Genomic DNA, 27,713 nt, shown 5'->3' on the forward strand with positions numbered 1-27,713 from the left:
GCATGGGGTGGCAGGCAGGGGAGGGCGGCAGCCAAGGCCTTCATCTTCTGGAGAGTGACTCACCATTATTTCTCAGGATGATTTTGGTCTTCTAGGCAACGGCAATATTCTGAGATTTCCATTGATCTTACAGTCAGAACTCAGGTTTTCCCTACAGAGGACCTGCTTCTTAGTGACATCAGGTCCATTTCTCTCAGTGGGTGCAGGTTGGTATTTTGTTGTATGTGTGATTTAGATACGCTGTCAGTGTAAACTTAGATCTGGTTTAATCTGTTGTCAGAATTGCTGCTGTTATTATTCTTTATCAACTTTCCTTTCCAAAATTGTCATTTCTTCTATCTCTTCTACTTTTTTTTAATGTGCTTTTTTCTCTCTTCATATAATCTGATGTTTTTACAATGCTAAGATAAACATAAAATAGAACCTTTCAGTTTGCCACTGGAAATGTCCTGCTGATTGGGTCTCTATGTAACTGTCCTTACAGCCAGTCAAGGATCCTTTTATCTTTTTCTTGCTAAGGCATTTAGATAGGACAGGTCTACATTATTCTCCCTTTCAGTATCAAGCATGAGATAATTATTTAAAAAGAAGAAAGCATAGTATGTTCTGGTGGTTTCTCTGGATGGTACCCTTTTTTTCTTCCAAGTGTAGGTTCCCCCACTATCCTGTCCAGTTTTCATATCATTAAAAGTCAGCCTAGAAAATGAGAAGGATATTTGTAATAATGATGGAGAGCAACTTCTCTGTAAAATGCTAGCCAGTGATTGGAACATTATTCATAGTGTTGCCTGAGAGGCAATGATTTTGGTTCTCCTTTATGTTAAGCATCATTTGTGTGCTTCACAAATGTCCTGACCTATGTTTAAAGTTTAAGCTCTTTGCTTTGCTTTCCTGTGAACACTTGGGTGCTACTGTTCTATACATGCAGTAAACTGTTTCTGGAGTCAGATGGCAATACCTCACACCTACTTCCTGAAGTATATAACCCTATTTCTTAGGTTTTTAAAGAAATGTGCCCCAGACCTGGCTCAGTGTCTCAATAGGTGTGTTAGGGTTTTGATGGCTATGGTAGAACACCATGACCAAATAGCAAGTTGAGGAGGAAAGAGTTTTTCAGCTTCTAGTTCCACCTCACAGCCCACCTCTGCGGGAGGTCAGGACAGGAACCTGAAGGCAGGAACTGAGTGCCAGGAAGGAGTCTTGCTTACTGGCACTAGCCTAGGTGTCACCTCCCACAATGAGCTGGGTCTTCTCACATCAATCAAAAATAATGCACCATAGGCCAATCTTATAGGTCCAACTGATGATTCTCTTCCCAAAAAAGACTAAACTTTTGTCAAGTTGACATAAAACTCGTCAGCACAGTGGGTAAAAAGGCTTGCCTCTGCCCTGTAAGTCGCATCTGGAGTTCCCCAGACTGAAGGAGAGTACTGACTCCTGAAAGCCGTCCTCTGATCTCCGAGTGGACAGATGTCTTACTGCTGCAGCAACTGCTTTGTGATTACTGAACTGTGGGTCCAGGTCACCAGCCAGGTGTGCCTGCACTTGGCTGTGGCAGTTAGTGTTCTTAGACAGATTTCCCTGCCCCGCAAGTCTCTGTCTGAAAGCATGTTGATATAGCCTTGGGATTGAAAGTACCGCTTTAGATAAAGTACAGTTGTAAGACACTCCTGTTTTAAAATACAGTTTTTGTAAGATCATTTTTAGGAACTGGGGATGAGATTTTCCAGCACAAAGAAGAAAACAATGTATTAGAGAGATTCAAACCCGATTATCTCCAGTATTTTATTTTTGTTGTTAAGTATACAAATCTGGTACCAAAGTTAATTGTTTGTTTGCTAAGGCAAATGAAACCATGATGTGCTGAAGTGTAACTTGGCTACCTCATTTCTGTTATGGCGATTGCAAATGTTCAGGGCACATGTGTGCCTTTTTTAACAATTGGTTGTTAGATGTCTGTGTTGCCAGTCCCTGCTGTGATGCTTGCTTATGTACTGCTGTTGAATTTGTCACTCACTTAGCTTCTCAGACCCAAATTCGAAAGCCTATCCTCCACCTCCCCAAGACCTGACTCCCATCATTTTCTTGTTTATTTCTGGGATGGAGTCCATAGTGGAGCCATTATCATACTGGTTTTCTGCAGCAGCTCCTAATGGCTATCTGGCTTGGGCTTTGATTCCTGTCTAGCTTCTTACCTTCGAAGGAAGTCAGTATGATCTCCTTAAGTCAGCTCATGTCATTCCTTTGCTTCAGAATTTTTCTCACCTACCCTTGCCATGGTTTCAAGGGACAGATGTGATAGTTCACCATATTAGAAAATATCCTACCTGCATTTCCAGCTGCCTTTAGTCCCATGTCTGCGTGCTGACTGGCCCGTCATACTTCTCTCTCCTTTTCCAGGCCCAAATGTTACTTCCACAAAAAGGGCCTCCCTCAGCTCTCGTGTAACCGTCTAGTAGTTATATTTATCATTTTTCTGTTCTTCACATCCCTCCTTACTATCTGAAATTAGTAGATTTGCTTATTTATCTAGCCCTACTCACTGAACTAGAATATTCTTTTGAACATAGGCATAGAATGATTCCTAGTACGTGCTTGGTTCTCAGCAGCTATTAGATAGTGATTGTCCTCATTCTCGTGTTAAATGTCATGCAGATGCTCAGTCTTTAGATTCAGCCAGCATCCAAACTCTGATGCAATTGTGTACAGACGGTTGACAAACACAGAGCTTTGCATTATGTATTATTTTGAAGTAGTCTTTATATAGAAGGCACCGTGCACATTTGTGTGTATGTGTATTTGTGTTTGTGCACACACAGAATTTATAGGCATTCCAGGACTCAGTAAACCCCGAGTCTGGTTCTTATGATTATGCAGCAAGCACTGATCAGCTCTCCAGCCTGAGCAGATCTTTTGGGATGTGAAGTTGAGAAAAATATGGAGATTTAAAAGAAAAAGAAGTTTAAGTGACAGATTTGAGCAGTATTTCATTCTACTTACCTAGAATTAATCTTTCAAAAACATAAGCAAATCTTTTATAAATTGGAAGAGAAAAAAATGTAGAAAGATTATATCAGCAAACATTTGTGGACTTCCTAAACTAGGAGTGGCAGCTCACACCTTTAATCTAGTACTTAGGTTACAGAGGCAGGCCGGTTTCTGAGTTCAATGCTACCCTGGTCTAAGTTCCAGGACAGCCAGAGCTACATGGTCAGACCCTGTCTCAAACAAAACAAAACAAACAAAAACTAGAGATGTAGTAATAAATCAATCCTCAGCCATGTGGACTTATCTTCTAGAGAGTGGGGAATGTGAGAGGCATGCACTTCTCATAAGGCAGGGTTCGAGGAACAAGTGACTGCGGGCTTGAAGTGGTTACAGAACTATTATTTCGCCGGGCAGCGGTGGTATACACCTTTAATCCCAGCACTTGGGAGGCAGAGGCAGGCGGATTTCTGAGTTCGAGGCCAACATGGTCTATGGAGTGAGTTCCAGGACAGCCAGTTCTATACAGAGAAACCCTGTCTTGAAAAGAAAAAAAACAAAAACAAAAAACCAGAACTATTATTTCAGTACTTTTAATACGTGACCAACATAAATTTGAACATAGCAGATGTACTAAATTGGTTTTTAAGAATTGTGTGTGCGCGCGCACGTGTGTGTGCGCGTGCGCGCGTGCATTACTATAAATAATTTCTCCTTATAGCATATAAAGGATATAAAATATAATACAAAATTCTTTAGTGTGAGTGTGCCCTGTAAAGTTGTCCAAGTAATATCAGTCCTGATATTGTGGCTCCATTCACTCAAAGGTGGGAAGGTCCTACAGGGCCTACAGAGGATGAATTCTATATGAACATACAAGATCAAGTATGTGTACAGTGCTAGTGACTGACTGATGCTGAGTGCCTGTTGGATCACATTCAAACACTTTTGTGACTTTACTTAAAATAGTAGCAAAGAGTTTTTCTGTGAGGTCTCTCCACTGTTATCTCTCCACTGTTATTTCTTTTTCTTTTCTTTTCTCTTTTGTTTTTGTTTTTTGTTTGTAGTTTTTGTTTGTTTGTTTGTTTGTTTTGGTTTTTTTTTTTTTTTTGGAGACAGGATTTCTCTGTGTAGCCCTGGCTGTCCTGGAACTCACTCTGTAGACCAGGCTGGCCTCGAACTCAGAAATCCGCCTGCCTCTGCCTCCCAAGTGCTGGGATTAAAGGCGTGCACCACCTGGCTCCACTGTTATTTCTGAGGGTCTGCCTAGGCTCTAGGACCAGCTCTTGGATTGTGGTTATCATTAATAGAACTTGTTGACTCCCTGCAGGACAGCCTGCCCTTTTTTTTTTTTTTTTTAATAAAATGTGCATAGATGTTAGATATCCCCAAGGTCGTTGATAGGAAGGAGGAGGAGCAGAGGGCTTGTGTTTACTGGATGCTTTGTGTGTTCTCTCATCTGCTTATAAATAGTGACCTAGTGCTTCTAGACAAAAGGACCTTTTGTATCTTACTTTTTTCTCTCATATCAAATTCATGATGTCTTTATGTTAGTCTTTGAAAGTTTGTTAAGGTGGAAATTTGTTTGCTGTCTGAAACCTTTTTGTCACTAATGTAATATCTGTGTGTCCTTTTTGATGATTTCCTTACCTCTCTGTTCCTGCTTTGCCGTCAGTATTCTTTTTCACTTATCCAGGTCTCTTCAGATTTACAGCTATAAGAGTAAAATGAGGAAGCTACCATGTGTCACTTAGCCCCCTCTTCCTTCAGCCTCAGGTAGTGCACTAACACAGCCTTAGGGTAGGGTGTGCTGCACTCAGGTTGCATCTCCTTTGCTGTGTACAAAGTGGATGAATCCTTTAACTGTTGGGCTCTCTCTCCCAGTTTTCTCATTATCTGGAACTTCATGGGGTATGACTCTATTAGTTTGAAATGTGTATTTTGACTGCAAATTGAATGCTCTGCATTATATATTTGATTTTGTCATGAATTTGTATGTAGTAACATGTAGCAAAGTGGCCTTGAAGGCTCTATGAAGAACATTTGAATTAAACACTGATCTTATTTCTGGCTGTGTATTTTTTCAGTGGGCCCATGTGAGTTGGCAGGCAGAAACTCTAGCAAATAACAATCAGTGTGCATGAGATGAAGGAGTCTTCTTTGTTCCCAGACCAGTCTTTCTCCTCTCTCAAGTTAACACTTTGTCAAGTTAACAAAGCAAACCCTCCCTTCCTTCTACCACATGGGTCCCTGCCACTTGGGTTCAGAGGCAGCAAGTGCCTCTGCCCACAGAGCCATCTACTCCAGAAACTCTTTTCTTAGGAGCCTCTGCAGAATTTTTTCTCTCGGATCCTGGTGGGAAGGGTTGAGGAACACTCTAGTCACCCTTGGCTGTGTTAGATTACAGTACAGATTATAGGCCTGTCAGTCGTGGTTGTACAGGCCGTTAATCCCAGTACTTGGAGGCAGAGGCAGGCAGATCCCTGGAGGTTCCGTTTTCTCACCGGGAGATGCAACTGATAATACCTCATGTTTAGTTAGACACCATTTATAGGTTTACTTGTAAGATGAGGCAGTTAAATAGATTTAGAAATAGGGAACTTTAAAAATAATTTATCATTTAAATAAATTCACTGTTATAAATCCTGTTTTGTATTTGTTACTAGTGGTGCTTGTTTATACCTTGCTTCTTCCTAAATTAGATTATCGTGACTTATTTTGAACAAAAATACATATGATAATGTTATGGATAGCTGGGACCAAGTGAAGCAGAGCAGGCAGTGTGAGCTTGAAGTACAGGGATGGAGGTGCTAGAGCCATGTAGGCTGAGAAATTCGTGACAGTTTTCCCCGCCTGGGGAATAAGCCCCTCCTAAGAATAACTTCAGAAAGAATTCTTCCGTGATTTACATATGAGGCATTGAGTGATTGGTTTTCAACAGTTTAAAAATAAACGTAGGACAATTATTATTCTTTAATGGCAAGGTCATTTGCTCCCACCTATGATGTGAGGAACTATCCAATATGTGCCTTTATTTGAAAGAAGCGAGAACATTCATCACCATCTCTGATAGGCGGTTCATCTGTGCCACTAGGTTTTCCTTTGTGTCTCTCTCGGCCCTGTTTGTCAGCCCCTCACCCTATTCCCTTTTCTTAACTGTGTTGTTGAGCTCTCTATTTCCCTCTTGTTTTGCTACCAGATACTTGCTGTTTTAGTAGAACCTGCCTGGGGTTTTCTGTGGGGACGGGGTGGTGGTAAATGCTTCTGTATTTCTTTGTTTTTATTCAAACTTCAAACTCTTGCAACTCTCCCCAGATACATACCTCGACATACTGGGGATTAGACCCCAGACCTCACACTTACTGGGTGAACACACTATTACAGAGCTGCTGCCTACCCCCAAACACATACTTTGGTTTTTAATCAGGGTCTTACTAATTTGCCCTAGCTAGTTTCGAGCTTACCTTCCTGCAGAGATGGGATTGAAATCTTCATCTTCAGGCAGCGCAGTGGCTTGAGACCAGGTTTGATTGGGTAGCCTAGGCTGGCCTAGAAATCATTATCTTCCTACTTTAGCTGCCGCTGGGGTCACAAGATACGCACTGCTGTACCTGTCACGCTAAAGACTTGACACTGATTTTATGATGTGCGTGTCCAGTGCCTGTGGAAGCCAGAGGAGAATGTCACATCCTCGGGAACTAGAGATACAGACCATTGTAAGCTCCCGAGTAGGTGCTGGGAATCCAACTGAGACCTTGAAGAACAGCCTACTGACTTGAGCTGCTTCTCCTACAGACTAATTTTTTTTTTCTAAAGTTGTATTGACTACTGTTCCAAATCTAAAGGTGTGGGTTTTTCTCAGTAGGAGGTGTGAAGGTTTTCCTTCCCTGTGTTCTCTTTCAAGGTAGCCAGGTCTGGCACTAGTATACAAGGCTGGCCTCTCAGAGAGCTGTAGTCTAGATCTTGCATTTGCACATTTGTCGTTGTGAGAAGTGAGTAGCCTTGTTCCTGGAGGGTGTGTTGAAGCTTATTCATCCAGAAAAGACTTAGTGACAAGCGTCACGTCCTCCTCCTTCCAGGCCTACAACAAAACAGTGCCCTTTTCTAGAGCGTTACTGCTCTACAGTATGTCAGGAACATTTTAGACTTATGTTTTAAAACAGAGAGTAAGTCTTCTGGGGCCCTTTTCATAGGATTTGTATCAAGGAAACAAATGACTTAAAGAATTAAGCCGTTTTACTGTATCCTCACCACCCTAAATCTGACTGTAGTCGAGAATACATTATTCTTTTTTTTTTTCCCCCCGAGACAGGGTTTCTCTGTGTAGCCCTGGCTGTCCTGGAACTCACACTGTAGACCAGGCTGGCCCCGAACTCAGAAATCCACCTGCCTCTGCCTCCCAAGTGCAGGGATTAAAGGCACTACTGCCTGGCTATTCTTTACTTCTTGATTTTGAAAATATTTGTAAGTTTAAGATTCATAAAATTGAGATAGTATAAATAGAAATAAATTGAAATAAAATTGTTGGATGGTAGAAAGCACAATCCCAGTGTCCATCTGTCTTTTCTGTTCCCTGTCTGAAAGCAACTTATAGAAGCAGTGGCCAGGCTTGTGTTGCGGTCTCACCTCACCAGGGAGCTTTGTGATGTCATCTAGTTTTTTATCGATTTTCCAAAATGCCCCCTCCCTCTTTTTGAGATAGGGTCTTATGATATACCTAGTCCTAAAGAGCAGCATTTTTAGGACAAGTAGAACACTAGCAAGCTAAACTATGATATAAACTGTAAAGATCATTTCTGCTTATGCCAGCTGTGGCATAGAGAACAGGGAGGGAAGGAAGGTAAAGGTCTACATTAAAAGTAAACTTTGCCAAAGAAGTCCAACCAGCGACGCCATTCTGAGAACCCTGGGGAAGGTTCTTGTGGCTTCCATTGTCATCACTTGCCTTTATTGTTTAGGAGGGTGGCATTGGTTCCATCTGTTGTGTTTTGTTTGAGACACAATCTCACTCTGTATCCCTGGCAGTCCTGGAGCTCTCTATAGCCCATGCTGGCCTGGAATTCACAGATTTCACGTGCCTCTGCTTCCCAAGTACTGGGATTAAAAGCACATGCCACCACACCTGGCTCATTTGGTCCACTTCAGGGTTACCTTATCATGTTTTAAAAGTTGTAATTTACCTATGTTCACATAAACTTAACTTGAATTGACACTTATGACAAGGAGAGCAGCAGTTTGAAGTTTTGATTTCTCTCCCCTCAAGAGCAACTACAAATTTTCCTATTTATGGATACTGACAGTTCCTTCCTTGGTGTCCCTTGGCGTTTCTTATAATTGCCTTATTGTGAGTCTTCAGGCAGATTAGAGATCCTTCAAAGCCTGTGAGCCACCGCTTCTGATACCAGCCTACAATGTATCATTGTGAAGTCCTTGCAGCCTGAGAAGTGACGCTCCTTAGTGCGTATGTTCTGACTTCTCCTTGCTGGGAAGGCCAGAGTAAGGCACAGTTACTGCCCTGTTTTCCAGTCAAAAGAGAAAAATACTTAGAGGCATTTTTATGTTTTTCCCTCTTGCAGGTTGCCAACTTGGCCTGTTCAATCTCCAATAACGAAGAAGGTGTAAAGCTCGTCCGGATGTCTGCAAGCCAGTTAGAAGCGCTCTGTCCTCAGGTAAAGTATAGCCGGCAAGCTACAGTGCCTCCAACATGGATTTTAGTAGGGTGGATGTACATTTATCTGGATAGGTCTGCTTTCCCTTCCTCCCTCCCTCCCTTCCTCCCTCCCTCCCTTCCTTTTAAAAAGGGGGTTTTAAATGGAAATCCTGATACAAATAAACCATAGACTAGAAAATTTAAGTATTTTTTAGTCATATGCTACTGCCTCCTTGCCTTTAATTTAAATTGCACCGGAGAGAGAGTCATCAAGGCTGCTTGGTTCTGCCAAGACGGATCGCCTTGCTCCACCCTAGGACCTACCTGGTGGTTAGGAGAGAACAGAGTTCAACAAGTTTCTCTGTTCTCCATGCATGCATTGTGTGTACATGTGTTACGTGTGTGGTACACAGGTGTCTTACCAGCCTGTGCAGTTGTGACACTCATGTCATGAAGTAGCTCATCTACTTTGCTGAAGTGTCTTATGCCCATAATGGTAGCCTGATTGAACCAGCCACTGAAGTGAAGGCTAACCATTTCTGTTTAATATTGACACTCGGAAGGATGGGTAATTGGGCTGGGCTAAGAGTATGGGATGCTAGAAAGACTCTTAAGTACATAAAACAACTAATGCTTTCTTTCTTTCTTTTTTTCCCCTACTTTATTGGTGTGTGCTTACACATGTTGCATGTACTCATGGTGTGAGAATCGAGGAGAGCTTATGAGAATTGTGTCTCTTCTACCACTATATGGGTCACAGGGAGTGGACTCAGGTCATCAGGCTTGTCAGCAAGCAGCCATTATCTGCTGAGCCCTCTTACTGGCCCCAGCTAGTGCTTTTGAATATTCAGTGTATTTGCCTCCTGTGAGATACTCTCCCTGCCTCTCAGACCTCTAAGCAATCTTCAGTCATATTTTCCTACTTTCCCAGGTAGGGAATGCTTATAGCACAGTCTAAGAGTTAAGATAACCTCTCTCTGTGTGCCCTGCTAACCTGGTGGTAGACATCCATCAGGGGGGACAAGCAGAGGAACTGTGGGAATGGATCAGAGGTCTCAGGGATGGGGTTTCTATGTAAAGTCTGCAACCTGAAATGCACCGCAACACTGTCCCTTGGCTCTCTGCTGTGAAAGCACTCAAGCCTTCTATGATGGACCAGTTACAAGGCCCTGCCATCTGATAACTATCTCGCCAGCTTTACACCATCATAAAATGTTCCAGTGACTGCTGTGAGATAATGCAGTAGATTAGATGACCAAATTGTATGAAATAAATTTAGAGTAGATATATCTAAAGACTGGACTTTCTTCCCTCAAGTTTGTCATTTTATACTTCCAGCACTTTAATATCTTTGGTTCTCCATTTCATTTTAAAATGCTTGAAAAGCGACAATGCTTCCACATATCTGCAGAAACAGATGGTAACATACGCTGATCACACCTACCAAGAGTATTTATATAAATGATCTTAAAGCCTAGGGAAAAAGAATCACAGGGAGAATGTAGTCAATGCTAATGAAATGCTGGAGTTCATGAACCCTGTGACTTGGCCCATGTCATAGCATGGAGCCTACCTCAGAACTGAGTTTTAGACACAGGGCCCAGACCATACTTAGCATTAGGCGTATGCTCCTGAGTAAAAGATCTTTTCTGGGAGTGATTATTCTCTGTGCATGCAGAGCTGAAATACAGACTGGACCATGTGGGCTGTCTATTTTTGTTCTCTTAAGTTGTAATTACCTAGATAAATGAGAAGAGACCCATTGGCATGTCTGATGGCAAAGGGTGGTAAGAATTTTTTTTTTTTTCATTTACTCTCCATTTCTGTCCATCTTTTGGAGAACCTCTCAGATCCTTTCCTGTACTCACTGATTACAATGAATAATGAATAGTATGAAAATGAACATGGAGAAGAAGAGAGATGGTTAAAATGCTTTCTAAAGGGGATGGGATATGGGGCTAGGGAGATGGCTCAGCAATTAAGAGCATGGACTATACTCAAAAAGCAACTGGGTTTGTTTCACAGCACCCATGTTAACAAACTATTGGTAGTTATAGAAGAGAAGTATCTCTTGTTTCCCTAGGCCATATTTAGAAACTAGGAATCAAAGAAAAACTCGCTGAGTGCGGGCTGTCTGTGCAGAGTGAAAATGGGTAACGTTGTACTCCATGGCTCACGACTAGACTGTGTGCTTCCCCTGGAGAAGAGGAGGAGGACAGTGCTGTGCACCCTTTTCATTTGTTATTTTTGGAGTAGGGGAATAACTTAGTAGTTACTAGAAGATGGGATAAGGAGAGAAGAGGAAGATGGGGAGTGCTGACTCCCCATTACTAATACATTTGGAGCTTCTTTTTGGAGTTAAAAAAATGGTAGATTTGAATGCAGTTTCATTGTGACTGTAGTAATTGTCACTAAATTTTTATATTTCAAATGGATGAATTGTATGAATTATAAGTTCTATCTCTTAAAACATTCGTGTGTGTGCATGCTGTGCTGAAGCTGGAATTTAGAGCCTGTCACATACTAGACAAGCTTTCTACCAGGGGACTATGTCCCCAGTCCTAGATTCTTACCTATATGTAACAGACTATATACTTTTCTGTGGAATTTTTATATGTCAGAGATACCTCTGTTAAAATGACAAGGGGAAAAGAGTCCTTGGAATTGGAATACAGTACCTTTATCATGAATGAATTCCAATAAATTTGGCACTTGGTACTAGGCTTATGCATTATTGGACATTATCGCTACTTCTGTAATAGCGATGGCTAACTGAGATGAGTCTAAATACCCCCACAGTAGGAGAGTAATGTAAGATAGCTATAAAATGGAATAGTGATGTTTTAATATATACTTAATGATGTTGAATATTTAAAAGGAAGCAGCATAGTTAATTATATGTAGCATATAATTTTAATTATGTAATTTTTGATGGTACATTTCTATGAATGTTTTAAAAACGTGGAATTTAATGTGAAAAATTATAGAATTGGGGGCTGGAGAGTGGCTCAGTGGTTAAGAGCACTGGCTGCTTTTCCAGAGGTCCTGAGTTCAATATCCAGCAACTACATGGTGGCTCACAACCATCTATAATGGGATCCAATGCCCTCTTCTCGTGTGTCAGCCACAGAGTACTCATATACATAAAATAAATAAATCTTAGAGGAAAAAAATTATAGAATTGCCTTTACAGATTGGCTAAATTAGAGGGAGCCTTCACTTATTTTATAATTGTAGTTTCCAAATAAAATTAATTGCTTTGGTGTTAAAGTCTAAGGCCTGCTGTTCAGTATTTCCTTTATACATACGACCTATGGTGGAGCACCTGGTGTCATGTTTGACCAAATCACCCCGTGATGGTTTGCATGGCTGTGGTAGAGTGAGTTCTGTGCATCCCTTTACCGTCTCCTGCAGGTCATCAATGCTGCATTGGCTTTAGCAGCGAAGCCACAGAGTAAGCTGGCCCAAGAGAACATGGACCTTTTTAAAGAGCAGTGGGAGAAGCAAGTGCGTGTCCTCACAGATGCTGTTGATGACATCACTTCCATTGATGACTTCTTGGCTGTCTCAGGTAACGAGCTGGCTCCCTAAAGGGGCATAAAGAATTGTTGCCCAAGACAAAACACTTTCACATCTTGGCAAGGAAACTATCAGTAACACACTGGTTTCCTGTTTTTCAAAGTTCCACACGTGTCCTGAGCAGGGGAGTTGGACCTGGAGCTCTCTCCCTCGTGGTGGGGCTGGCGTCCATCCTGAAAGCATTAGTTACTGGGCTAGCAGAAGTTTTCAGTGCTGGTGTAGACTACGACCCCCTCTGGCCCTGCCCCTGTGTCATATATCAGTCTACCCATCTAGATGCCTTAGTTTAGACCTATGTCCTGTGTCACTGGTCACTCGTAACAAGCCTATGAAGCTCAGGGGAGGAGCCTCCTCAGGTGGTTTATTGTAGAGAATTCTCTTTCCCTTCTTGGAATGCCTCTGTCTCTGAAATGATCATAGTTTGACTACTTTCCCAAAGACCGTGTCTGTGTAATGCACAGATAGAAAACAGAGAGGAAATATTTAAATGCCATTTAATTATGAACTTGAAGAAAATAAATCTGGGTAATTCACCTCACAAAAACAGTTGATTTCATTATATAAACTTAAACTGGTAATGACATAGTAAATTGCATTCATATAGAACATGTCTGTCAAATGCAATTCAGTGTTTAGCTCACAGAATAAATTTTAATCCTATCTCCTTAGAGTTGAGTAACACTAAATGCATTTTCCATTTAACATGGACTTTGTTGCCCCTGGCTGTGTTGTCTTCTTGGAAATGCCAGGCTTCCTGAGGCTAGTGGCTGTGGGCAGATTTAGTGACTGGGCTCTTGTAGAGCTGAAACTACCTGTCACCCCAGGGAGCCACAGGCTGGAATGTGGAAGATGTGAGTGGCAATGGGGCTTGAAAGAGAAGCCGACTTAAGTACATGCACAGCACAGTCCTCCAGCAGTGACCTATATAAAGAAGAGGTTGTGCTCTGCATACAGATAGATGTCTTCTGGCTTCACACGTCCTCCCTGAGATGCCTGGGGCCGGCTACAGGAAGAGTGGATAGACCTGCCTCTGCAGGCCTGCCAGGCTGCAGGTGCTGCTGCTTTACAACAAAAAATTCATTTGCAAGCACATTGTTGCAAGTGCCAAAAATGCAGCAGTGGGCCTTTTTGGGAATCTTGGCCTTCTGTTGTTTTTCCCAATGAAGTATGGAATTACTCTTTTTCATAGGCTTAGGGAAAAACATTCTACCTTCATAGCACATTTTTAAGCAAACAACAAATTTGGAAATCTAAATGCAAAGTCCCCTCTGGATAAATACTACATTCTTACAGTTTTGTGTTTTTTTTTTTTTTTAAATTAAAGTGGGTATGTTTATTGAGCTTAGACTCAAGGGATTTTCTTTTCTTTTTTTTTTTACAGTAAAGTAAAATATAATAAAATAAGTGTTCTTTGTATAATATTCTTTAAATCAGACAACAAAAGGGATTAAGTAACAACAGCATTTAGTGGGATTCAGACAGGATTTTTTAAGGTTATTTAATATAAAACAGAAGACCAATAAAGAGAAATTAAGTTCTTTAGCAGATCCACTTTTACTTAGTGAATGGGTTCAACATTTTTGTAAATAAATGAGTTACGAGAAGGCTGACTTACTGCAAAACAGTTGAGCCAGTTTCTATTAGTGAATTCAAGCATAGAATTGTTGTCTTGAAGAGAACATCTGAATGTTGTTTATCTGCCTGTCATGAGCTTGCTGAAGAATACAAGTGATCAGTAATGCAGGTAAAGGGCCAAGCAGGTGCCTGGGTATGTCCTGCTAGACTAAGCTGGTTACAGTGCTCAGATAGACAGTACTTCCCTTCCTCTATCAGTAGCTGATGGTGAGCCTGTGCGCCCTCCCCAACCCATGACTGACTCTTGCTAGGCCCAGTTGCTAGAGTTGAGTTCCCATTGTAATGGCTGTCGTAACCAGAAGATTTCACAGGCCTTCTTTATCTTCTGTCTAGTGCATTCTTTGAGTCCCTTCTTCCATGACGCTCCCCAAGCTTTAGAGGGGGTTGTGTGAGCGTCCCGTTTAGGGCTGAGCACTGAACCATCCCATATTCTCACCATCTTGAGCAACAGAGTGTCTTTGTGTTCAGTATTGTTCATTGCAAGAAAAAGTCTCTGAGGTGGAGTACTGTTCTTCTGTGAGTATAAACAAGTGTTGGAGGCCACAGTGTGACACCAGTTTACCCAAACCTTAGTAAGTCCCTCAAAGGGCCCAGACCTCCCCAGCAGTGGGTCTGACTGGGTTTGCATTGCCATTTCCGCTTTTGATTCCGTCTAAGACCCAGCCTGTGGGGTGGTGCTGCCCAGTTAGGATGGGTCTTCCGCCTAAGTTAACCTAAACTGAGCAGTTTCTCATAGGTGTGCCCATAGGCTAGTCAGCTTGGCGAGTCTAGATCCCTTCAAGTTGACAGTCAGTATTAATCCTCATTAAAATGTTTATTCCCTGCCCTGTCTGGTTTTCATACAAAGGGGTTTTTGTGCCTTTAATATGTGTGTGTGTGTGTGTGTGTGTGTGTGTGTGTGTGTGTGTGTGTGTGTGTGTGTGTGTATGTATATATATATCGCCTGATGGGAATTCCCTTCAAAGGAAATTAAACTTGAAGGAAGGGGACAGTACTTGACAGCTGCTTGGTGACTAGAGAGAATATTAGTAGTTTGGTTTTTTTGTTTGTTTTCTTGCTGATGTAAGAAGTAACTTAGGATTGAGAGGGTTCAGAGTTCAGTAGTGCGGTCTGTTAGGGCAGCCAGTCGCTCTGTGTAGTCAGGAAGCAGAGTGAGTAACTGTACTTGACCTCCACCTCCCCACAACAGGGTTTTGTTTTTTCCTGTAACCCTGAGTGTCTGAGAACTCACATTGTGGACCAGATCTGTTCATATAAAACCTGACCCATGTAGTTGGCACCAAGTTCCTCCTCAGTAATTAGAACATGCTGTGTTACCATGTCACCTTCCAGTAAAAGATGTGATCTTTCATTCATCTTTTTGTCCTCAGAGAACCACATTTTGGAAGATGTGAACAAGTGTGTTATCGCTCTCCAAGAGAAAGATGTGGATGGGCTGGATCGCACTGCTGGTGCCATCCGAGGCCGGGCAGCCAGAGTCATTCATGTAGTCACCTCAGAGATGGACAACTACGAGCCAGGAGTTTACACAGAAAAGGTTCTGGAAGCCACCAAACTCCTCTCCAATACAGGTGTGAGGACTGTCCCCCCTCCCAGGGTTTCCCTGGTCCCTACCATGGCTGGCTCTGACAGGCTGCCCTCTCATTCCAAATACTGGGGATTGCACACACACTGAGTGGCACAGTGTACAGTGGGAAGTTGGCTCTTAGGCAGCTCACAAGCACATTCCTTTTATGTATCTGAGGTAAGCATCTGAGTTGTCTACTGCTAGTGAAGCATACATCATCAGGGTGAAATCCCTTCTGCAGTGTTAGGGATTGAACCTAGAGCCTCTTACATGGTAGAGAAGCACGACAGCAGTAAACTCCTACCCCAGCCTACCGCCATCCCCATTCCTAAGGCCTCCAAGTCATTAGTATCATTTCAAGTTCTCACCCATGCCGCCCTAGTTCACAGAATCTGGTGAGAAGCAGAGGCTCTTTGTCATAACCTTGACTGTCTGGCCAAGGATTCGGGAAAAGGTTGGTGGAGCTCGATCTGTGTAGTGTGACCTGTCCTCCTTGTCTCTGTAGTCATGCCACGTTTCACTGAGCAAGTGGAAGCAGCTGTGGAAGCCCTCAGCTCAGACCCTGCCCAGCCAATGGATGAGAATGAGTTCATCGATGCCTCCCGTCTGGTGTACGATGGCATCCGGGACATCCGGAAAGCAGTCCTGATGATACGGGTGAAGAACCATGTTCTAGACATTTTATTTTATTTTTTAAAGATTTATTTATTAGTATGTGAGTACAATGACACACAGAAAAGGGACTCAGATTCCACTACAGGTGGTTGTGAGCCACTGTTTGATTGCTTGGAATTTAACTCAGGACCTCTGGAAGAACAGTCAGTGCTCTTAACCGTTGAGCCATCTCTCCAGCCCTTCTAGACATTTTAACAGCTTCTTTTTTATCATTTGCTAACTTGAGCAATGTGCTCTTCTGGAACTCAGTAGGTACAGTGGCAATATATTGAATCCATGAATCTAAGAGCTATTAGATTGAGACAGAACCCAAACATGGACCAGAAAAAGAAATCTAACATGAGTTGGGCTTGGTGAATTAATTTAGGGAATTTAGTTGGATAATCATAGAATAGTTTGAGTTACAGGGGGAACTACAGAAAATGATGTCTTAAATTTCAAAGAACATTTTCTTAAGGTAGGTAAAGCTACTGTACTCCTGCCCAAAAGGGACACTCGTCTCCTTGGAGGGAACCCCAGGCAGGAGGTTAGAATCTCTGTTCAGGATAAAGAGTCCGGCAAGTGGCAGCCCCTCGTGATGTTCCATGGCTCATGGCCAAGTGGAAGTACTACCACTAGGTCTTATGTGACCCACCTCAGAGAAAGCCACAGAAAGTCCTCAGACCTCCCTGTGAACAAGAGGGTTCTGAATCTGCAGGTTCCTCCATCAAATAGGTCCTGAGTCTACGTCTCACAAACTGTCATTTTTAACCCTATCTATGTAGCCAGCAGAAGCTAACCACGGTGTCAGTTAGGAAGGTGTTGAAGGCCTATTGCTTCCACTTTGTATGAGGCATTGAAAAACTCAGCTAAGACCACCATTCTCCGGGTGAGGCAGGAAAGCTGCCATGTGCCCAAGCACACTGAGAAGAGGAATGGTGTGGGTGTGGCTGGAAGATAGCAAAGACTTCCAGTCTTCCCATGCTGTGCTAATGAAGAACCCATGTGGGCCAAAGATGCTTTAGTGGGTAAAGGTGGCTGCTGTCAAACTTTGTGGCCTGAGTTTGATTCCCAGGACCCATGTGGCTAGAGAAGACTTAACTCCTGCATGTTGTCCTCCAGTTAGCACAGAAGTACTTTCTCTCCTATAAAGTTGGTCAGAGTTACCCATGGCAGCTAGTGGCTCTAACACGGTGTTAGTGGGTGCCAAGGCTACCTACATATACTCCAGCAATGCACACAGTGGCTGGATGCCATGTTTTTTTTTTTTTTTTTTTTTTTTTTTTTTTTTTTTGGTTTTTTGAGACAGGGTTTCTCTGTGTAGCCCTGGCTGTCCTGGAACTCACTCTGTAGACCAGGCTGGCCTCGAACTCAGAAATCCACCTGCCTCTGCCTCCCAAGTGCTGGGATTAAAGGCGTGCGCCACCACCACCCGGCGGCTGGATGCCATGTTAAAGCCACTGGGAGCAGAGCCATGTATAGTGTTTCCCTAGGAGGTGATCCAGGCTAAGAGCACCATTCTGAAGAAGTAGTCTGGGATCTATCTCTCTGCACTCTGTCTGGTATGTGGTCTGCCCCCTTCTCCGCCTGAGGAATGTTATTACGGGAGCTGGAGTGATGGCTCAGTGGCTAAAAGCACTGGCTGGGTTTTGAGCGGTTGGGCACCCCCCCGACCCCTCAGAGCCATCTGTAACTCTGTCCCGGGAGTCCCACGCCTATTCTAGCCTCCAGGGATGCCAGCCATGCAGGAAGGCAGAAAGTAAATGTTTAAAAAAAATTAATGGCTTTATTGGATGAAATAAATAAACAGGCAGTGTTTCCAGCACAGACCTGACACATAAATGGCTGCTGCTTCCTATATTTAGTTCTGTGCTGGAATAAAGAATGCCAGGCCTTTCCTCTCCTGGGCCTCCAGGGGTGTGTATAGTGATAGACTCTCAGGGAAGGTACCCTTAGTGCTCAAGTGGGCTTGGCAAGAAACCAGCAGAAGTGAAGCTTTGAAGGTGGTGGTGTAATTTAGCATGGCTCACTGACAATCATGTCGGTGGCGTAGTTTAGTTTCATGTTAGCGACTGCGCACACTGTCACTGACCCCATCACCCCATCACTGCCCTTTATTCAACAGTCATCTTGGTTTTCTTGGGAAATGAGTCTCAGTGATAAAGCCAAGTATTCATTAACCTGAGCCAGGATTCCATCCTCAGCACGCACATGCACATGTATGCCCATGGCACATGCACACGTTTCTCCTTGTTTGATTCTCACTAGTCCTTTAGGCTACACATATCTTTGATTGGTCCCACATGCCACTTTTCACTCAACCCCTCGGGTTTTCTTTTAAATTACATTATTTTTATGTGCACATGTATGGAGACCAGACGACAACTTGTGGAAGTCAGTCCTCTCCTTCTACCATGTGGGGCCCAGGGACTGAACTCAGGTTCTCAGGCTTGGCAGCACATGCCTTTACCCACTCAGGCATCCCACCCTGGTGCAAGGCCCAGTGTCCCTTAAGCTAGTCTCCCTAGTTCCCTCTGCCTGAAGTCTCTTAGCCCAGGGCATCCAGCCCCGGCTTTAGTCATTGAACAGTCTACTGTTTAAACTCTCTGAGTGTCCACATCACTTGACCTGACTCCCAGTGCCCATCCCCTGCCTCAGTCACCTGAGCTGGGAGCCAGCCAGCGAGCCAGGTTGTTGTTCTTTTACCTCAGTTTACCCATACTCTCCCACCCGCATGTTCCCACTGCACTGCTTCACAAATCTTTGCCTGTTCCTAGTCACCATGATGGCTGTTAGTTTATTGTGCCAGTCACTTTATAGTAAGTCATAGTTTACTTATTTTCTGCCCATCACTCCTGCTGGCTGTTAGAAAAGGTGCGTGGGTGAATGGAGAACAGAGAGGAGCTCCTTTTCTTGGCAAGAACAATTCTTCGGACCCAGCTAGGCTCTGGGCAAGCAAGGGAACACAAGGAAGCAGTGTTGGCTGCTGCTCTGGAAAACTCCTTGGACCTAGCACACGCTACAGCAGTCTGGCCAGAGCTCAGAGGTGCTGAGCAGGACTCCAGAGTCACTCACCGACAGGATCTTTGTGGCTCTGTAGAATCTTGTGGTTCTGACCAGTACTGTGCTCACAGGTAGACTCAACCTCTGCCTGTCAGACCCCAAGCTCGTACCATTTCCTCAGTGCCTCACAAGATCCTATGGGCGTGGCGTGGCTTGGCTTGGCTTAGGGCCTCGTAGAGGTGAGGCCTTGCCGCCTCCTTGTCGCAGGCCAGCCAGCCATCTGGGCCAACCCCAACCCCAGCTCCTCTGCCTGCCGGCTCTTCTTGATAATTGTTTCAAGTCAGTAGCTAAGAAGGAGAGGCTGGTCATCTGTGCAAAATATGATTTTTACCTAATAACTACTGCAGAGGACTACACCAGCTGTCAGCCCCTTTGGTCTTTGGTATGCATTGAACTCTCCTCTGCTATATTCTCTTGTCCTTTGATAAAAATAAAATTAGACTTTACGAATAACACATTGTTTTTTCATTCCTCAAAAATAGCCTTTGGCACCCAAAGGAAAGCCCAGCATTAACTTACGTCATGTTCTTGTTGTCGTAAAGTAAGCATTTATGAAATTGCTTTACGCTGTGTAAAAACATCTCTTCTTTAAAAACTCTTGACCAAGGATAACCGGGTTTTACCTTCATGTGCATACGTAGATTCCTTGAGAAACCTGTATTATGACAAGCCTTGATTCAGAGGTCAGCCTAAACCCTGAGTCCTTATGTGAGGAGGCTGCCCACAGTACTCTCTGGTAGCCAGAGTCTGCACCCTGGGCCTCCATACTGCTGGCCGAGGGCTCCCTCTCAGCGGGAAGCAGGGCCAGTCTGACTCATGGTCTTTGTTTGGCTGCAGACCCCCGAGGAGCTGGACGACTCTGACTTCGAGACTGAAGACTTTGATGTCAGAAGCAGGACAAGTGTCCAGACAGAAGACGACCAGCTGATAGCTGGCCAGAGTGCCCGGGTAAGGACACAGTCCTCAGACTTGTTCCAGAAAGGCACTCTGGTTTTATGAGGCCTGGCCCTTTTCTAGGATATTTAACTATATTCAGAATGCCATTTTTCTGATCATTTTTTTTCCTGTGGAGTACAACTAAAACCTAAGTCATGGCAACTGCTGGTCACTTGTGGCTTCCTACAAAATACCCCTCAGCTAGGAGCAGGGTGGGAGCCCAGGCCCGCGAGTGTACACTGGTTATATGGTACACCCTGAGTCAGCAAAGACCGGAGAGCTAGTCAACATTACATTTGCTAAAACGAATTTTGAAATGCTTTTCCTCCTTGCACTGATAACCACAGGAATGTGCTCCTACAACAATAACAAAGACCCTCCGGTACATTCAGGAACACCAGTTGCCTCCATCATTGGGGCCATTAAATCCTCATCAGGTCAGACCCTGCTGGAAGGGTGCCAGGACATGTTCTTACTCCATGGAACGCTGTCTCGGAGCATGTTGCTGCTGTAGCCCTTCCTGGGTCATGAGCATGTGGAGAGTGGAGGATGGAGCTCAGGCCTGTGGGCTGGAGTTGGTCCAGTGTGCTGCTTGTTAGTTAGATGAGGTCTGTGTTCCTCTGCAGATTCTCTGCTATCTTCTCAGAATGCCTTTGATGGACCTTGCAAACTTGGAAATGTCTGTTGAGGGCCCCAACAGGAGGGGCTCCACCCACTCATCCTCTCCTATTGGCACAGACAGCAGCAAACTTGAAACTTTTTAAGGAGTCAGTCAGACCCACACAGATGTGGTGGTGAAGCCTGCAAGTTAGCCTCCCATACTGTTCCCTCCACACTCAGACATGGCTGTGAAAGTGGCTCGGGAATTCAGGCTGCAGCAAACTCCTACAAAATGAGAAAATAGCCCTTCAGGCAAAATGAAACCATTAAAGTATTATCCTACCTGTGTTATAGATTGCTGTTAGAAGGCTTCCTGGCTAATGCACTGTGAGAACTTGATAGAGTGGTTTGGCTTGTGATTGTAGGCGATCATGGCTCAGCTTCCTCAGGAACAAAAAGCAAAGATTGCAGAACAGGTGGCCAGCTTCCAGGAAGAAAAGAGCAAGCTGGACGCTGAAGTGTCCAAGTGGGATGACAGTGGCAATGACATCATTGTGCTGGCCAAGCAGATGTGCATGATCATGATGGAGATGACTGACTTCACCCGGTGAGCAGAGCCCGCACCCCTGCAGCCTACAGAGAGGCTGAGGACTTCCCCAGGGCCCTGCTGCTTTGTAGATATCTCCACTTCCTTCCAACCAGGAGAGGATTCATAGACAGGACCTGTTCTCTTTTCAGAGGCAAAGGACCACTCAAAAATACGTCTGATGTGATCAGTGCTGCCAAGAAAATTGCTGAGGCAGGATCCAGGATGGACAAGCTTGGCCGCACCATCGCAGACCACGTGAGTGACACTCTGCGTGGCTCGTGGCTGAGGAAGCTGTTAATGAGCATTTATGAGCTCACCTTTGAAAATTGCTCTAACCTACTTGATTAATCCCAGCATACCTTCCTAAGGACTTCTCAACTCCTATTTGACAAGTCTCTGGAGTTGGGTGTGTCTGTCCTAAACTTTATATCACTTCATCCTTAAAAACCAACCTCTACTGGGTTGGTTGGTTGGTTGGTTGGTTGGTTGGTTGGTTGGTTTTCAGTTTTGGGCAGGCAGATTCTGCCATCCCCGCCCCCACAGGAACTGATGTAACAGAACCTCTTGCTGGGTTTCTGTGGGACTGGGCTCTGAGCGCTGTTACAGGCTAATGTGTCTAGCTGGGGACAGGCTTCTGTCTCCACACTTGCTGCTGCCTTTGTACCTCCAGCACTTCCCTGTGGCTTTTTTCTGGGGTTGTATGTTTTTCGAGTTATCCAAGCTTACTGTATCATCCAGGCTGCAGGAGAGGTGACATCTGTCTCTCATTACTCAGCCCAACATTTGGCAGTCATTCTTGACCACCCAGTAAAAAGCCTTGTGGACAGTGTATTTTGACAACACCTGTTCTTCCTTTCTGAAATTAGTAGCTCCATTGATCTCTTACCTGCTTGGACCTCTGTGGCCTATTCTTTCCTCTATTCTGCACACAGCCATCAACACTGTCATCATCAAATGCAAATCAGGCTGGAATCTGTCCTGCTTCAGTGCCATCTTAGAAAAACTTCAAAGCCTTCAGCATGGAGTGTCTAGGCCCCACTTTACACCAGGGTGCTTCTCCCTCACCTCCACCTCATTGGAAGAACGTGTCTGTTGTGAACACTGGAGAGGGGAAGAAGCCGAAACCCCGGCCACAGAGCAGCTTGGGCAGAGGCCGCACCTGTTACTCATCTCAAGTGGGAGTGTGTGCACCCTTGCTGAGCAGGCAGCGCCTTAGGCGATGAATTACTTCTTTAATTTACATAGCTCAGAGCATTGCCTTTTCTGTAGGACTAGGCCTTTGCTTGCTGATGCTTCCTCTCGTTATGGGGCTGCAAGCTTCTCCCCTGGGATAGAAACCTAGGCATTAGTGCGGTAGTTGCTGGCGGGCCCTGGGGTGCTCAGTGGAAGGCTTCACTGCAGACGCCGTGAAGTGCTGCAGGAGGGGGCTCTGTGAGGCCTGGGGTATAGTACCCTAGAGGATGGACACTTCCCTTCTCTGCCCTCTGGTCCTTCAGGGAGGGAGGAAGCATGCTAATACTTACAGGGAGCCTTGGAGAAATAACCCTGGGAGTGGGGCTTGTCTCAGTGGGGCTAGGAGTACTCAGTGCTGAGCTTCTTGTCCCGTCAGTGCCCAGACTCAGCCTGCAAGCAGGACCTGCTGGCCTACCTTCAGCGCATCGCTCTCTACTGCCACCAGCTCAACATCTGTAGCAAAGTCAAGGCTGAAGTACAGAACCTTGGTGGAGAGCTTGTCGTCTCTGGGGTAAGTGTTAGTACTGAGACGGGCTGGCCAGTCAGGGTTTGCTGACCCGTGTCTGCAGCACAAGTAGACTTTTGTCCTGCGCATTGCCCACCTACTCCAGACACGGAAAGTGTAGGAAGTTGGTTCCTGGAGCCCATCTGCCACACACCATCTCTGCTAAACCATGCCTCGTTAGCATGCCATGGTTGACGTGGCCCAGTGATAGCTGGAACTATTTACCATGCCTAATCTCTTTCTTTTGCTGTTTTTTGGAAAGGGGTGTTTTTATCCACCCCCACCCCCAAAAGAATAATTAACCCCACTCAGAAATTACCAACCAGAGCTGCACCGGCTGCTTTCTTGGTTTCTACCCACAAAGTTGAGTTAGAGCAATTCATCAGGTCGTAGTTCTGAGGAGGAGACATTTCTCTGGGTCTGTGGAGAGCACGTCTCCACATTTTCTAATGGGTAACAAGGCTTCAAACCTGAAGTCCACAGAGTGGGAATTCTGTGTTGCCGGGAAGTGGCCTGATGTCATGTCTTCCCGGCTGCTGTCCACGGTGCCGTGCGGCCAGCCTTGCAGCTGCTCAGCACCATTGAGAAAGCCTCCACCCCAAGGACATTGGGGGTGGTGAGGTCATTTTGTGTGTCGGCATCTTTTTTCAAAGGCAAGTATTTTCAGGCTCCATGGATAAGAGCTGCCCTTGACAGCAGTCAGAGGCTCCACGCAGGGCTCTCATCAGGCTCATCAGGCTCATCACCACACTGTGTTCCTTGCAGGTGGACAGTGCCATGTCCCTGATCCAGGCAGCTAAGAACTTGATGAACGCTGTCGTGCAGACAGTGAAGGCGTCCTACGTGGCTTCCACCAAATACCAGAAGTCACAGGGGATGGCGTCCCTCAACCTTCCTGCTGTGTCGTGGAAGATGAAGGCTCCTGAGAAGAAGCCGTTGGTGAAGAGAGAGAAGCAGGATGAGACGCAGACCAAGATTAAGCGAGCCTCTCAGAAGAAGCACGTGAACCCCGTGCAGGCCCTCAGCGAGTTCAAAGCCATGGACAGCATCTGAGCCCGCACAGCCCGTGGGGTTCTGGGAAGTCACATGCTTCACTCAGATGTATTTGCTAAGTAGAGAACACTGCTGTATTCCACAGGGAGGTGGCAGATTTCAAACCAACCAGGTGGTGAATTTTGCAAGGACATGTTTGTGTTAAAGCTGGTTAGGAAAAAAAAAAGCTTTTAGAATTCAAAAATATATTTCTAGCTATATTTTTATAAGCTTAATGGAAATAAAAGTTCTGTAACCAAAGAGTACCACATTAACTTCTTGGTCAGATTCCTGAGTAGGCTGAGGTGTCTGCTTTCTAGGTTGGTAGGGGTGAGCGCCTGAGGGGAGAGGCTGCCTTCACCTACTGTTGGGCAGTATGGAATTAAATGACCAAGGGTGACCCAGGGTAAACCACGGGTACCTTAAACAGCTGGGGAAGGAAGGTACCAGAAACCTCCTCTGGAGATAAACTATAGGAAACAATAAAACAACATATTACCCAGGAAATTGATTGTTTTCTTTATAAAGCAGAATGAGAATTATGCGAGGCTACAGTTACTAATGGACTCTGCTGCAGGACATTAATAGAGTTGCTTTTTTCAGGCTAGAGTGTGTCATGCTGTAATCAGAACATGCTTCCCCCTGTTTTTCCAGCTTGAAATGCAAATTCATCATCGGGCTCACTTCTAATAATCGCAGTGTTTCCTGCTTTGGGCCGGCAAAGAAGCCTGACTGCATAGTGTTTGCTTAGGCAATACTTTAGACTCGACCCTATTTGTGATTACTATAGCAATTACCATAGCTACCAGATAAGATTTTACTGTCTTATTTAAATTTCATGAATCTGTTTTTTACACTAATTTTCCCAATAAAGTCCATCATGAACCAAGTCTAAGGAGTAGAAGTCATCCTTTGCCTTCAAGAAGAATTGCACTTGTGCTGCTTGCCCCTCTGCCCAGGATGGCTGCCTAGTGAGGGACGGAGAGACGGGCTCTTGTCACCCTGGCAGGGTCAAGTCCTGTTCAGTACCCGAGCCTGTATCCCCGGCCCGAGGATTTTTATAACCGTCCTTCAGGTTCAAGTCAAAGCCAAGGGCCCGTCAGTCCCAGCAGCATCAACATGACATGAAAATGGCGGACTCCCTTCCTGTCGCTTCCTACTAGAAATTCCCTCTTGGAACTCCCTAAAAAGATGGTTGTGGCCCTTGTCTCCTTCCTAGATTCTGTTCTGCCATTTTAGTCAGCTCTTATCTTGCCCCTTGTCAAAGTGACTGCCTTCCATAGGCCTTTGTGGGACACACTTCCTCACACACCTCCCTCGCTGTGCCTCCACTTGCCTGCCTGCCCCTCCCTTTCAGTGACTGATACTGGTGTGTTATTCGCACTCTGCTTTTAAGCTTGATATTCTGAGATGTTCCTTTGGCCAGAGCGCACCTTTTGTCTCTGCTCTCTCCCCATGCCTAAAGCTCCTCTCTATTTTCCACCTTGCTTGTATTACTAGTCACATTATTTTCTGGCTAAATGACAAAATGAGACTACTTTAAAATGCATGCAACTTGTGACCCCCTCTGCACATTTCCCCGTGGCCCGAACCACCTCATGTACTACATCTTAGGGAATGTCCCCCACCCTACCCTGCCCCACCCCAGCTTGGCAGCTGCCTGTGAGTCATGGTGTTACCGCTAAAGGAGATGAGGTTTGCTGGGCTGCAGAGCCTGCTCAGGTCCCATGGTTGGGCCTAATTTCTTGTCACGTGACAGCTGCCTCCCCAAAGTGGTCTAGTGCTCTCTCTCCAGAATGCCATTCCCCGCCATCCCTACTGTCCTGTGCTAGTGACTCAGACCTGTGTGTGTGCATTCCAGTTGTGGGGCTGCCTGTTAACAGCATCTCCTGCCCCTCCCTCTCCTTCCTTCCTCTGCAGCCAGCCGTCCTGCCCAAGTGAGCACAAATCTACAAGTGATTTCACATTTCAAAAGCCAAAGTCCTCCCTCAGTAATGGCCATGGCTTCTCATCACCTCGGGCCTCCCCATTCTCCAACAATCTGCAAGGGCTGGGGATTGCTACACGTGCACCTTGGGAAATAGGTGGCCCATCACTGGCATCACTTCTAGTTTTTAACAGATCTTGCCTCAAAGTTATTTGTAAAAAAAAAAGGCACAGGGCCACTAACCATCTACAGATACATGGAGAGTCACACCAACACTATGTCGATCTTCACCTTGGCAATGGAAGTATGGTGCCTTCATGCCTGCACTGGCGCCTCAGCCTTGGTTTGGACCCTGAGCTTTGGCCATGTAGCAACAAAATGGCTTCCCAGGCTTAACTGCATTAAGCTCACTAGGGCTTCTAAGGTCTTTGCATCACATTGCCTGCACCTTCTTCAGGCCCTTGTGCTTTTTAGCCAGATGTAAACTCTTCAGGAAACTGGGGTCAACCCCATAAGAAATTTGGCTTTGTGACTGGGGTTTCTGGTGCCTTTCCTGTGCCCTTCTCAGGACTGGTTGTGTGTGTATAGCTCTTGCACTTGGCCAGGTCAGCACTGTGACCGGCAGTTCACCCAGTGCCTGGGACTGGAAGAGGAAGAACCCTTGCTTCCAACCATCCTGCCATCAGCTCATCAGTAAATGTTCTCGAGCTCAGGCTATACATGTCTGCCCACACCCCAGTAGGTCAGTGTGCAGTCCCTACATGTTCAGTCTTCTTCCCAGCTCTGACATGGCCACTGCAGAGGCCAAGGCCTCACCACCTGCATCCCTGCCAGAGCTAAACAGCATGCCACTGCATATGTCAAACCCTTTGTCGGCCCGTGCACGTGCAGCCTTGTGTCTGAGACGGGGCCATCCCATCTGCATCTACACACTGCTGTCTGGGAGCCCATCTTTCCCATGCCTGTTACTTCCTGTCCTAGGAATGGTCTTGGCTGTATCCTCTATGAAAATATTGGAGGTTTTAGTAAAAAGCTAGCAACTAAAGAAGCCCAGACCAAAATCTTGAAACACTGTTTTTCCTACAGATCTTGTGATTTCACACACAGCATGCAAGATGAGACTCACTGTGTGGGGGGACTTTGTGAAGATCCCAAGGAGGTGCTGGTCCCTGCCCCTTGACATCCCTCAAGATATTCCTCCCCCCCACCCCCCACATTATCTTATTCCTGAACCTGGTCAGGAAAGACTGCTTCTCTCAACCTGGTGAGCAAAGGACAGAAGTTTCCATAGTATGTGTTACCTCCCTAGCTGTCCTACTCTTCTGTTATGGCCTGCTCCCCCTCCCCCACAACTACCACACACAGTGACTGCAGAATACCCAGGTCCTCTTATTGACGGTCTGTGTATGCCACAGGCTGGCTCTGGCCTTCCTAATGACCTCCCGGTCCCCACCTCAACCTCTAGTACCCACTGCTCAGAGCTTCCAGGCCCAAAATGAACCTTCCACATGGGCCAGAGCCACCTCTCCAGGAGCTGCTAGGATGACCACACTAGAGTCCTCACCTGGCCCTTAGCATGTCACCCCATACCTCTGCAGTGACCTTTTATCTCTTGAGTCCTCGGCTGAGGAAGAAATGCAGATAGGCAAGGCCCATCATCCAACTCACCTGGCACCAAGCAACTCCAACACCAACATGAAGGGCCAGTTCTGCCAGCGCCCCCAGGTTCTGGTCATCCCACGAGCGTTAGGTGCACAG

The 27,713-nt window shown here is 45.3% G+C and overlaps 1 protein-coding gene across 1 annotated transcript in view; it reads left to right on the plus strand.

Annotated features, from left to right (window-relative positions):
* Positions 1-24,917, plus strand: part of Ctnna1 (catenin alpha 1) — a 137,823-nt gene extending 112,906 nt beyond the window's left edge. Inside the window, exons 10-18 of the mRNA XM_031365346.1 lie at positions 8,562-8,654; positions 12,050-12,206; positions 15,220-15,420; positions 15,922-16,073; positions 19,971-20,081; positions 21,095-21,276; positions 21,408-21,513; positions 22,868-23,002; positions 23,762-24,917. Coding sequence (XP_031221206.1) covers positions 8,562-8,654; positions 12,050-12,206; positions 15,220-15,420; positions 15,922-16,073; positions 19,971-20,081; positions 21,095-21,276; positions 21,408-21,513; positions 22,868-23,002; positions 23,762-24,049 — 1,425 coding nt within the window. The 3' untranslated portion in view covers positions 24,050-24,917. The remainder of the gene's footprint in view (positions 1-8,561; positions 8,655-12,049; positions 12,207-15,219; positions 15,421-15,921; positions 16,074-19,970; positions 20,082-21,094; positions 21,277-21,407; positions 21,514-22,867; positions 23,003-23,761) is intronic.
* The last annotated feature ends 2,796 nt before the right edge of the window (positions 24,918-27,713 follow it).

This window comes from Mastomys coucha, unplaced genomic scaffold, assembly GCF_008632895.1.
Source record: "Mastomys coucha isolate ucsf_1 unplaced genomic scaffold, UCSF_Mcou_1 pScaffold13, whole genome shotgun sequence".
Taxonomy (NCBI): domain Eukaryota; kingdom Metazoa; phylum Chordata; class Mammalia; order Rodentia; family Muridae; genus Mastomys; species Mastomys coucha.